This window comes from Rhododendron vialii, chromosome 5a (assembly GCF_030253575.1).
Source record: "Rhododendron vialii isolate Sample 1 chromosome 5a, ASM3025357v1".
NCBI lineage: Eukaryota > Viridiplantae > Streptophyta > Magnoliopsida > Ericales > Ericaceae > Rhododendron > Rhododendron vialii.
In genome coordinates, this window is record NC_080561.1 from 32762767 (window position 1) to 32775991 (window position 13225).

At 45.2% G+C, this 13225-nt stretch overlaps 1 protein-coding gene across 1 annotated transcript in view; it reads right to left on the bottom strand.

The window, feature by feature from the left end:
• Positions 1 to 466: 466 nt before the first annotated feature.
• The window catches only part of LOC131327226 (disease resistance protein RPV1-like), a 62959-nt gene continuing 50200 nt past the window's right edge, over positions 467 to 13225 (bottom strand). Inside the window, exon 5 of the mRNA XM_058360271.1 lies at positions 467 to 1227. Within this exon, the coding sequence (XP_058216254.1) occupies positions 514 to 1227 (714 nt within the window). The 3' untranslated portion in view covers positions 467 to 513. The remainder of the gene's footprint in view (positions 1228 to 13225) is intronic.

Below are 13225 nucleotides of genomic sequence, written 5' to 3' on the forward strand. Positions count from 1 at the left end.
TCAAACAACCAAATTTAAGTTGGTGTGATATCGGCTTTGATTCGTAAACGGTTCGGATTCGAATAAATCTAAACCAGTCAGTTAAGTTTCGGATTCTTTATTCAGATTATTAGATCAAATTTCGGCAGTTGGATTCAGATTTTCTCAAATCAAATCTGTTCTACTTTGGGCACAAGCCCTTCTCCATTCTCCCACCGCACATTGTTGTGAGATTCATACACTTAGGTTTGCATCCCGCACCAAATGAGGCGACGGAGGACCTGGGGCTCCAAGTCGCTACGCACACCAAATTTTTGCTAGAAATCTTGACAGCAATCGAGTCAGCTAATATGTTTTGGTAGAACGCAAAAGTAAATTCGATCACATTCCCCCAAAATGGCACTAAATTTGTAGTATCATGAAATCTTCAGTATCATATGCATTACACAAGAGCAAATGAGATGTAAAATGTACTTTTTCCAGATTAACTACGAAATATCGATCGTTGATACAAGCTGTTAGAAGCTTAATAAATCAACGCCCAGGGTCTAGAGAAACATAAAATGACCTCCCCGCCATAAGTGCTGAAGCCCAACAATATTGCAAATCAGAATCATAATTAGGACTGACAAGGATCCAAGGTGGAGGGTACAGATTCTCACAATACTCGCAAAGACGAGAATCATTGCCGAGTTGGTGCAATATTGAGGTCGGCTGATGTGCAGAAACATTTCCTGGAACAATATTACCAAATTGATAGACTTGATTGGATCCTTTATCTTCATAGGCTGATTGGGAGCTCATCTCTTCTTGTTCCTCCTTGTACAAAAGGTGGACTCCAACCTCCTTTACTTGCACAAATCCACCTCCAGACACTGAAATATTGACTTCATCGCCGCTTTCCAAATGATTTCCAAACTTCCAATAACTTAGCCACATCGTATCTTCACCATCTTCTGTAGTTCCAAAGACTTGTGGGCAATGGCTCCAAATCAAGCTTTTTGTCCTATTACTAATGACAGTATGTGGTTCATGATCTTTTTGGTCAGTCATGAAAGGAAGTACTTTATAGTCTATTGGATCACCAGAGAGCTCATAAACTAAACACACGTTCAAGCCTCGTATCCTCGAATTAATATATGAAGACACAATAAAATCAATTGAAGATCCTAGATTCTTAAAATTGAACCAGGGTGGAACCTTGTTACCAGGAATATAAGCGTAGATTATATGTGTTTCATAACATACCTGTGTCACAAAAGAAAATCTAAGCATCACTCAGAGAGAGAGAGAGCACCTGGGGGAGACACTCTTTGTTGTATGCCAAACCATGACATTAGCTTTACAGTTAGGTTTCCCATGGATTGCAAGTTCAAAAAGCCCAGATTGTTAATGATCTCAGCTTCAACGTTTCCTATGGATTGTAATTTGAATGAGCCCAAAGTCTCTGGATGGTTGCATGCGTCCAAATGACAAGTGGTTGTTGGACGGTGCGAGATTTGAAACGTTACTTCCCCAGCAATCTATTAGCTCCACAATGCAAATAACGTAGATGCATGAGCCCATCAAGTTTGCGCAGCCTTGGGCAATGATTTATATGTAAGCATTCGAGGTTCGGAAGATCTCTGATGAAATCAGGGAGGCCACGAAAGAAATTAAACGACTGATCTAGTTCCATCAGTGAGCATAGGTTTCTAAGTTCTCCAAGGAAATTATCCTCTGAAAGATTACAGTTCGCTAGACTTAGTTCTACTAAGAACCATGGTAAAGAAAGCCATGAAATCTTTGAACTTTTTCTTGGATCCAACCGCCAAGGCTAGATGAAAGATTGCACTGCGTTCCCCTGCCCATTGGTAGGGAGAGATTGATTCAAAGCAATTCCATCTACCTTGAGCGCAGTTGGAGACTCCAAATTTCCCATATTTGTCGGCAATCCATCGAGATTTGAGCAACCGGAGATAACAAGCATTTCCAAATGTTTGAGCATACAAATGCTTCTCGGAAGATTCTTTAAATTTTGCAGTCTTCCAAATTTAAGAAAACAAGTCTCTCAAGGTGTCCAATGGATTCATGAACCTCAACCAAACATCTATAATTTTTAAGCGCTTGCCTCTCAAGATTGGGGAGTTCTGAAAAGTTGGAAGTTTTCGCAAGGTTATATGAATGACTTAGATTGAGGATTTTTAACATCCATAGAAACTGCAAAAGAAAGGGGACCAAAAGTGGGTATCACAGACTTCAGTTCACTTTTCGAAGAAATTTTGAAGGAAGAAAAATGTAGTATGTGTGGCCCGTGATTCGGTGATCTGCAGCCCTCCTTCGTTGGTTCGCGGGTTTCCTGCCTTCTCCTCGATTCCTGCACAATGAACGCACGACTAAGACCTGGCCGAGGTTGCCCGACAAGGCCCTCCGGCGAGAGGATGAGAATATGCGGAGAATCAAGTGAGAAGTTAGAGTTTTGGGTAGTGTAAAGTGTGTACCTCCTTTAGGGTTGCCATCCTTTGATATTTATAGAGTCTCCTTAGCCTGCTCTCCAAGCACGGGCATGTGCCTTGCACGGGCTAGGTGACGTCACTGTAGCGTCATAGCATAGATCTGGTAACCGTTTTGGCATGAGCTGGCACACCCCATGTGCGCTCATCATTATCTTTTGGCATAACCGCTTTTGTCACGTGAAGGGCCACGCGGCCCGGCGGGTGGCCGAGCCTTGTACGTAACCGAACCCCGTTCTCGGCCGAACCTGGTATACGGCCGAGCCCGATGGGCGGCATGTGCAAGGAATACGTCGACAAGTGCGCCACAGATGGTGGCCGTGCTTGAATTACGTACGGTGCCAGAGCTCCTTGAAGGATCTTCCCAATGGTGAGTCTCGGCTAGTAGCCGAACCCAGTTCAGGCACGATAGTGGCGCTGGCTGCAGGTGATTACGTTCGATCCGCTACAATAGCCCCTCAATCTCCGCCGTTGCTGAGCGCATGGTGGAGAATGATGTTTTCAGCTTGGCCGAACCTGCCTTTCACTGAGTGGAGCCTGCAGCAAGCTGGGTTTCTTGGCCGAGCTCCGTTGATTTTTCAACAACTACCACAGATATGCCTAAATGTGAGTGCGCGAAGTGTCCCTCTCTGGTTGGGCATGGCTGATGCGAGGACGAGTGGCACATGTGAAGCTCTGCAAGGTTGTCCCATTATTGCCACGTGTTTAGATTTGATTAGTCCTTGGTTTGGCGGTGCAGAAATGGGCGGGAACTTCGAACCCCAAACCCTACGCCTATATAAGGATGAGGAGAGGAGAGAGACAGGCTACGAACCCTTTCTCTCTCTCTAGAACGCCATTGCCAGAGCTTCCTTTCATCTTTCAGCCTTGACTTTTCGTCGATCCGCCACTGAATCTTCAAAAAATCTTCAGGTGAGCCTTTGATCCTTATTTCTCCTCATTTTTGCAATCTTACGCGTTGTTTTTCTTTGATCTTTGGCTTTCCTTGAGATTTTTTGTGCTGTGTGAATAGTACGTTGCTGGGGTTGAACCGTCTGTTCATCTTCAGCTTTATCCTATTCTTCCGAGCCCCAGTTTCAATGCTGGGGGCTTAGTCGACAACGGTGTCTGCCGAGCCTGATGGCTTTGCTTAATTACGTTTTCCCGAGCTTGAGTCTTGATGGGATATGGGGTGGGCCTAGTAGGTTAGCCGAGAGAAGTGAGATCCTTGCCATCTGGCCGACGACGAGGTTCTTCATTATTCTTTTTCTTTGTTTTGTTAGGTCTGGCTCACCCAACCATTGTCATCTCTTCCGACTCTGAAAGCTCGGGGAACGGCTCCGAACACTTAGTCATCCGAGAATATTTGGATAGGTGCAGGAGCCGACGCCAGATTTCTTCCATTGCTTCGAACATGTCGTTCGACTCTGGTGACTCAAACGCCGAACGCATTTATGAGTACGACGGGGATGGGTTCAATACCGACCCAGAAATTTCATTTACATCGTCAACGCGTTCCGAGGCCGAGCCCCGGCCAGGGGCCGAGGCCGAATCGAGATTCAATTCTCAAGCTGAAGCGACCTCTTCAATAAGATCTGGTGAAGGTGAAGTGCCCTCAGAAGACAGAGAGGTCGCCGACCAGTACGAGAGGGGTCAAGTTTGCCCCCATGCCCATTTTTTCAGCGGAGAACCCGGTGAGTATGAGAGATTCTGCCGAGACTATAATATCCCTGACGACGTTGTCATCAGCCAGGTTGCCAGCAACCGTATTCGAGATATGAGGGAACACCATCCCGAGCATATCATGGTTCCTCTGATGGCAATATGCGAGGCTGGACTTCGGTTTCCTCTCCATCCATTTCTGAGGGAGCTTTTGGCTCGGTTCAACCTAGTCCCCCACTACTTTGCCATCAATAGCTATAGGATCGTGATGACGGTGATTGCTCTGAAAGAGCTTCATAACTTGGATTTCTCCGTGGCCGACCTCTTTCATACGTACATAATGTCCAGGCACGGCCAAACCGAGCGTCGGTACTTATCCACTCGTAGGGGCAAGACGCCCCTTGTGGACGGTCTGCCCGATACTGATAAATGGGCAAATTTTTATGTTGAAGTAAAAAGCAATTACGAATTCGGCGACCAGTCTAACCGTCGATATGCCGTTCCGAAGATAAAAGATTTTCGAGGTAGAGTTTCTTCAATTTTGATTTTCTGCCGAACCTTTTGTTGCTCCTGTATCATCCCTCCTTTGAATAACGTTTGTTATCTTTGTATTTTTTGCAGATCATAGGTCCATAACAAAAACTCAGCAGTCTTTGGCCGTTGAAAAGCATATAGAGATTTTGCTTTCTCAAGCTGTCAGAGACGCGCCGACGCTGCTTGGTTACGACCCATCATACAGAGGTAAACTTAAAATGAGGGAGGAGGTTGGTGGGCCGAGCAACAGGGAAGAAATTGCCAAGAAGGGTGGATTTTCAATGAGAGAGAGACGTCAGAGGAAGGGGGGAAATAAGAAGCAAAAGGAGCCGAGAGTAAAGTTCCCTACGTTTAGGAAACCAGTAGACTTTTGGTTCCAGGAAAGTCAATAATCCGAGCATTCAGGTGTGAACATTCCCCTTCAAACACTCATACCCGAATTTGCTGGTCAGATGGGGAGGAGAAATGTCGTTCGCGTCAACATTAGAGACGGCGTTGCGGTTCGACAGAAAGAGTCGGATGTGGCCGAACCAGCGGAGAAGAGACAAAAGATTACCCATGATTTTTTCCCATCTAAGCCGTCAACTCCTTATCCGAGTGATAAAGACAAGATCGAATCCTCAGCCGCAGGTGGTTCGAAGGAGGTCGAGAAGTCTGTGGGTTCGGCTGGGCCGGTTGCTATTCCTGAGTTTGCTCCCTCTTACGCCCTGGCCGAAGGTAGGGTTATTACTGTAGAAGACTCGGTAAAGATGGAACCAGGATTGGCCGTGGCAATGCTCCAAGGGCTGGCTCTTCCTCGTGATATGCAGAAGATTCCTGAGGACCTTCAGCCGAGCTTAGTACATGCAAGCACTTACCTTGTTCAGGTTTGTCCGAGCATGTTTATTTCCCTTCTGTACCGTACTTGCTTAAGCTCACTCTTGAATCTATTTGTAGGTTTCGACTTTCTTATTTATATCACATTTTGATTCTCAGGCTGGGCAAGCTCTACTGAGAGCTTCGAATAAGGCCGAGCTAGTTTCCGCAGAGAGGTCTCGTTACCGAGACGACTTGAAGACCGAGCGAGATAAAGTGAAGTCTTTGAAGTCAAGCTTGAAAGCAGCTAAAGCTCGTGCTGCCGAGCTTGAAAATGAGAAGGCGAAGTCTGGGGAGAGAGCTAAGAAGGCCGAGCGTGAGCTTGGGAAGGTGCTGAGGAAGGAGAAGAGGAAGATGAAAGAAGTTGATGAGAAGGCTTATCAGGCCGGTTTTGACCGAGCCGGTGCCGAATATATTAGGGATGCATGTAAGATGGTGAATGAAGAGGTAGAGAAGCGGGTGCCTATTGCCTATAGGAAAGGGTACAAGGATGGCGTAGCTGCGGCTGCCAGTGTTCTACAGCTGGAGTCCAGCTCGAATTTGTACAAGACTATTCCTCCTGCTGTTGTTCCCGAGCTTGTCTTGCCGTACACTGATGAGGAGTGCGCACCCTTCCCTCCTGAAGAGTTTCCCGGGAGTGATGATGAGATCGAAGATGTTTCTGGTGATGAGGGTGAGGATGGAGCCACTAGGCAAGTTGCTGTTGATGTTGTTGAAAAAATTACTGATGAAGGTGCTGAAAAGGCGATTGGATGTGCCGAACAGGAGCTTTCCAAAGTTGACAAAAACGCTGAGGTTGGAGCCGATGCTAATTTGGCCGAAGCTACTGAAGATGCTGCTCAAGCATGAGTGGGAGATTACCATTTTCTTTTCTTTTGGTGTCTTTGTTTTTTGAATTTGAACTTGAGATTTTTGTTGGGCTGGGCGGATCCGAGCTTGGATTTTACCGCGCCAGATGTAATAGTTTTATGGGGGATTGACACCGAACGATGTATTTGGCAGTATCTCCCAGCTTAGGATTTTTTTTACAGCACTTGTCTTCTTTTGAATGAATGACTTTGACTTCTGTGTTTGCAATGTGTCATCTTTGCCGAACTTTGATTGATATTCTGTATGCCCTCTGATTTGAATAGGCTTGCTTGGTTTGAATGGTAGATAGAATAGTGGTTTTCTTGTAGCCCCTTCTTTGGTTTGGGGTTGTCTGAGTTAAGTCGTCATGGAGCGAAGTAAAAGCTGCTTTATCAAGTTTGTTGGGTTTTTGCCGAGCCTTAAACAACGCATAGTGATATGACAGCTGAGCCTGGGCTATAGTTAGAGATGTTGATGTGATATGTTGCCGAGCCCTGGTTATTGGAATAGTAGTTATCCTGTAGCCCCCACTTTGGTCCGGATTCAATTTGAGGAATCGAATGTTGGCCAAAGTAGGATTAGCTTTTGATAAGGGGTTGGTGCCGAGCTGTTGTTGTCGTAGATTTGAATTTGAGACTTAGTTTTTAGGGAACATGAGAGTTGAATAGGTGCCTGCTAATCGTGGCATGGGCTCGGTGGGATGGTGTCAGTTCCTCGCCAAGTGTTTAGAAAGTTGATGCTGTTAAATGTTGGTTGGAGGTTCTCGCTGAACCATTGGTATAACCGCGTATTGGCCGACCTCATGTCTTGCCAAACCGTATCGAAGCCTAGATTTCAGTTTATGTATTCTAGGCTTGGTGGACCATATGTCTAGTTTTATGCTTTTTTGGGCGGATATAGTGGCCGAAGCAGGGGCGTAATAGCCGTTTGTGGGTGTGATCGAAGTCAACGTTTGGAGTTGGCAGAGTGATGCCGAGTATGGTGCTATAGTATTTAAGACAAATAACAGTAAGAAGAAGACATCGATTGTTTAAACAAGATACTTCTTTTACTTTGTGAAATGTTAAATACAAGATGAATTTAAAGATCTTTGGCCGAAGCTAATAATAAAGAAATTGACATTGTTGTGGCCGAAGCCAATTCTTTAAAAGACTTAAGATAAAAAGCGGGTTAGGTTGGGGCCGAACAAGCGGCCCATTTGTTGGGATATTTTCATTACATGTAGGCATTCTTTAGATTCTGCGCATTCCAGGGGTTGGTAAGGACTTTCCCAGTCATGTCCTCCAGTATGTAAGCACCTTCACCAGCAATCTTAACAACACGGAAGGGGCCCTCCCAGTTGGGTTTGAATTTCTACTTCTTACTAACTTGCACCACTTTTCGCCAAACCAAGTCGTCTGGTTTGAAGGTCTTGGTTTGAACACTTCGGTTGTAGCTTCTTGCCACTTGTTGTTGGTACTCGGCGAGCTTTAACTGAGCGTCGTCACATTTTTCTTCTGCCAAGATCAATTCTTGTTTTACAGCCTCTTCATTAGTTTTTGGATCGAAATTCTCTATCCTCAGAGTGGGGAACTTAGACTCTAGTGGGATTACCGCCTCCATGCCGAATGCCATTGAAAAGGGGGTTTGGCCTGTTGAGCGCCGAGGCGTAGAGCGGTAAGCCCAGAGGACACGTGGTAATTCCTCAGCCCATTTTCCTCTCTTGGAGTATAACCGGTGTTTGATCCCGGCACAGACAGTCTTGTTTGTTGCCTCGGCTTATCCATTCCCTTGTGGGTATGTAGGAGTAAAGTTGAAGAAGCGTATCCCAAATTCGTCACAGAGGCTGGTCAGGTCTTTACTAACGAATTGGCTTTCGTTGTCTGATACGATGGCATACGGAACTCCAAATCTGGTAACAATGTTTCGCCAGACAAATCTGCGAACGTCAGCCTCTGTGATTGTCACAAGAGGCTCGGCTTCTACCCATTTGGAGAAGTAGTCTGTTGCGGTGATCAAGAACTTGAATCCTCCTGGAGCTGTTGGTAGTTTTCCGACAGTATCGAGCCCCCATTGTGCGAAGGGCCATGGACTGGTGATGGGAGAGAGGTTCTGGGCGAGTTGCTTTGGAATGGGAGAAAAAAGTTGGCATGGTCGGCATTTGCGAACTGTATCTTCGCAGTCTTTCTTCATGTTCTTCCAAAAGTATCCCTGGCTTAATGCTCATTGGCAAATTGAACGGCCGCCTGAGTGGCATCCACAACTTCCTGAGTGAAGTTCGGCGTGAATCTCGGGTACCTAGGTTGGGTGGATCACGAGTAGGTATGGGCCAGAGATAGATTTCCTGTAGAGTTGGCTGCTTTCAAAGAGCCCGTAGTAAGCGGCTTTGTTCCTGATGCAATAAGCTTCCTTTTTGTCTACCGGTAGAGTATCATGTTTGAGAAACGCAATGATCTCGTCCATCCAGCTTGGGCCGAGTTCAATGTTGAGAACCTTTGGAGTGGCATCGAAGCTTGGGTGGTCAATGTTGTCGAAACTGATTGTCCGGAATTCGGAGGCTTTTGAAGCTGAAGCAAGGCCAGCGAGTGCGTCGGCATGCGCGTTGTGTTCACGGTTGATCTGTTCGATCTTGAAATTGGGGAAGTGGGTGATTAGTTCGGCTACGGTTGCCTGGTACTTTGACATCCGCGGATCCCGAGCCTCATAGTCCCCCAGTACTTGGTTAACTATGAGTTGAGAGTCACAGTAAACAAAGAGATTGGAGATTTCCATCGCGACTGCAGAGCGTAAGCCAGCTAGGAAGGCTTCATATTCAGCTTTGTTGTTGGTGGCGGGGAAGTCGATGCTTATAGCACTTTCGTGTAGTGTTCCAAAGGGGGAGACTAGAACGACCCCGGCCCCTGCTTCGTTGCTGTTGGATGCTCTGTCAACATGTAGACGCCAAGTGTCACCTTGGAAAAGGTACCAAGGTTTTGGCAATAATTGATGCTCGGCGATGGTGTTTGTTGGAATGGGTATGTTGAGAAGTTTAGTATCTGCGGGAGTGAGTTCAACAATGAAGTCAGCAAGAACTTGTCCTTTGATTGCCGTTCGTGGTTCAAAACGGATATCAAAGTTTGCTAGCTCTACTGCCCACTTCGAGACCCGGTTAAATAGATCAGCCTTTTGAAAGAGGCTCTTAAGGGGATGTTCTATTAAAACGACGATTGGGTGTGATTGAAAGTAGGGCAGGAGTTTCCTAGCCGCTGAAACGAGAGCAAGGGCTAATTTTTCAAGTGGCAGGTAACGAGTTTGAGCCGGAAGGAGCGTCTTGCTTGTGAAGTAGATTGGCATGTCCATGGCGCCATCCCGCCGCACGAGTGCGGAACTAGTTGCGTGGACGGACACGGCGAGGTAGAGATATAAAGTTTCGAAGTCCTTAGGTTTCACCATCAGCGGGGCCGAGTTTAAGTATTCTTTAAGTTCGGCTAAAGCGGCGTCACATTCCGAAGTCCACTCGAAACTGCGTCGGCTTTTTCCCTTCAAAGCATGGAAGAATGCGTGGCACTTGTCTGAAGATTTGCTGATAAATTGATTTAAAGCCGCTGCCATCCCAGTGAGTCTTTGTACCTCCTTGATTGTCCTTGGTGGGCGCAAATCTTTGACAGTCTTGATTTGGTTATGGTCGGCCTCAATGCCTCTTCGCGTGACAAGGTGTCCGAGGAATTTCCCAACGCTTACCCCGAACGCGCATTTTTCAGGATTTAGTCGTAGCTTGTGGAGCTTGAGGATTTCGAAGACTTCCGCCAAGTGTCGCAGGTGGTTGGATTCCTTCTTGCTTTTGATGGCCAGGTCATCAATGTAAGCCTCTACGGTGTGACCGATTTGTTCTTGCAACATCTTGAATATTGCTCTGTTGAACGTCGCACATGAATTTTTGAGTCCAAAGGGCATGACGCGGTAGCAGAAGATGCCGTATGGCGTGAAGAAAGCAATTTTCTCCATGTCGTCGGGGTCCATGGCAATTTGGTGGTAGCCATGGTAGGCGTCCAGAAAGCTTAGCCGAGCATGGCCTGCTGTTGCGTCCACAAGTTGATCAATCTTTGGGAGTGGAAACCAATCCTTTGGACAAGCGTCGTTGAGATTGGTATAATCCACGCAGACTCGCCATTTGCCATTTTTCTTTTTAACGACCACAGTGTTGGACAGCCATGTTGGGTATTGTACTTCTTGGATTGTATTGGCCTCCAGCAAACGCTTGACCTCTTCGACGACGGCGTTGGCGTGTTCGGCTGCAGAACGCCGTGCCTTATGGATGACGGGTTTAGCGTCTTTCTTGATGTTGAGGGACTGACTGATGAAATTGGGATCGACCCCCGGCATTTCGTTGGGGTTCCAGGCAAAAACTTCTACATTCTTCTTGAGGTATTGAAACATTTCTTCACGGTCAGGCTCGCTAATGGAAGAGCTGATTAAGAAGAATCGAGAGCCATCCTCGTTGATTGGCATTTAGATGAGGTCCTCTTCTACTTTGTCTTCGGCTTTCTGGCCGACGTCATCGATCACGGTAATGTCTGGAACTTCGACCCATTGCACTTGCTTGGATTTGGTGGAATTGTGGACGGCTGATACGTAGCACTTTTTGGAGGCTATTTGATCACCTCGTAGATCTTCCTCTCTCCCATTGATACCGATGAAGCAAACGACCTGGTGGTAGGTTGAGGCGATTGCTTGCATGCCTGTAGCCAGGTTCGGCCGAGAATTACGTTGTATGGGCTAGGGACATTAACGACGATGAATTCGACGCTCAACGTTTTCGAGCCAACGACGACGGGCATGAAGATCCGACCGAGTGGCCAAACGGGTGCTCCGTTGAATCCGATGAAGGGTACTTCGGCTGGTTGCAAGGCTGATTCTGGGAGATCAAGCTTTTTCAACAAATCATAGTACATGACCTCTGCCGAGCTTCGCTGATCGATAAAAACGTGTTTGACATCATGTACCCCTATTTGGACGGTTACAACGAGGGCGTCGGAGTGTGGTGTTTGCACACGTTCAAGATCACGCTCGGTAAAGGCGATTGTCCATTTGGGTAGCTTTTCTGGTCGTGGTCGTTTGGATCTGGGTCCTACGGTGAGTACCTGCTTGGAAGCTGATGCGCGATTGAGGTCGGCTTGAAGATTTGATTCAAATTCCTTTGTTATGGGGCCGTGGATAACGTGTATCGTCGGTCGTTGTAGAGACCCGTGTTTAAATTTTAAAATTATTTTTTATTGATGTTGGTACGTGGAATTATAATTAGATAATTTTGTGCGCAATGAATTTTATTTTGTATATGAAGATGTATGTTTGGTCATGTGGGCCCGAGTTCGTGAGCCATAGGACGAGAGTGTTGAGAGACCCGCGGTGGTTAATTTTTATGAGTAGTTACTATTTATTTTTATAGCTCATGGGGTATTAGTGCAGCTACTTATTAAATTCTAGGACTTGAGAAAGTGCTTAAGGTAGTTGAGGGGGGTGTAGTGTAATAACTACACTTAAAAGGATCAGAGAGAGACCGGTCGATTCTAATTTCTTCTTTTTCCTTTTTCCTGCGTCTTCTCCTCTGTCTCTTTTACCTCTCTCAAACCCTCATGGTTCAAATGCTAAATTGAAGGCCAAGGTTCGAGAATCGCGCAACAAGGCAAAAAGAAAACGCGATCTACGGACAAAGGGCTACGCATCTATTTGAATAAAATCTCAATCGATCAAATTCGGGATTTCATGGCAATTTGGGAATTTCTCTTTTTAAGGTAGGATTCTTGCTAAATGCTTAAATATGAGAAAGTATAGTGAGATACACCTAAAATTTCGTGGTGTATGGCATTTTTTTTCCTCCAATTTCATGAAAACCCTAATGTGTTCTAAGTAGATGTGATATATGTATGTTGTGTATTGTTCATGGGTCTATAGTTTTCGTGATAGATTATGATGATTATTTAGCCTAATATGTAATCTTGGGTACTTAGATGAATTATTTGTATCTTGTTAAGAACACATTTTGTTTTTATCGTATCAATTGTAGTATAAAGTAAGTAATGGAAGAGTTACCTTGAATAAGGAAAATGATAAGTACATACAAGCTTAAGAAACTTGAACCTAGATGTTTGTGTTTTCTTGATTTTTCTATATTTAAATAAAGGATGATTTCGAGTTTATACTTTATATTTGGGATAGTGAGCCATGTATTGGTGATTGACGTTGCTATTTTATACTTGTTGTGTAGCCGGAAGCATATGGATAACGAGTTTATCCGTCGGTGTATAGTCCGTAAACCCGCGCGGGATAAGGTGTTCCATAGGCCTTTGGGTTAGTAGCCCATAAATTTGGATGATTAGGGACCTGATCAGTCGCCTAGGATTGGTACACAACTTGTTAATTTGGACCATCGGTCTTATGCGCTCTTACTTTCTCCTACTTGACTAAATAATTTAACGTGTTTTGTGTTTGAAGGATTTTGGATATATGAGATGAGATGAGTTTACGTGGTTTGATTAATATAAGAGATGAGATGAGTTTACGTGATTTGATTATAACTTGGTACTTGGGAATTGGATTTCCATCGTATTGTACCGTATCGGATTGTTTTATTTATTTATTTACTTCGGTTTGATATTTGAGAAGGAAATGTTAGTATTGCATTTTTTTTTTCGGGATCATTAGAATGCGCTTTCTCTTAGGATATAGTGTATACTCGCAAATTGATGTATTCGAAAAGAAGTAGACTAGAGCAAATTATTTTGTGTATCGTGTATTTTGCTTGCGTTCTCTTATCTTTGCCTTTAGCACGTTTCCTATTGAGTGTCGACTCACGTTGTATAATCCAACCTTTTTCAGGTTTCAAGATGGATCCGAAGGCTTAAGAATCATGGGATATG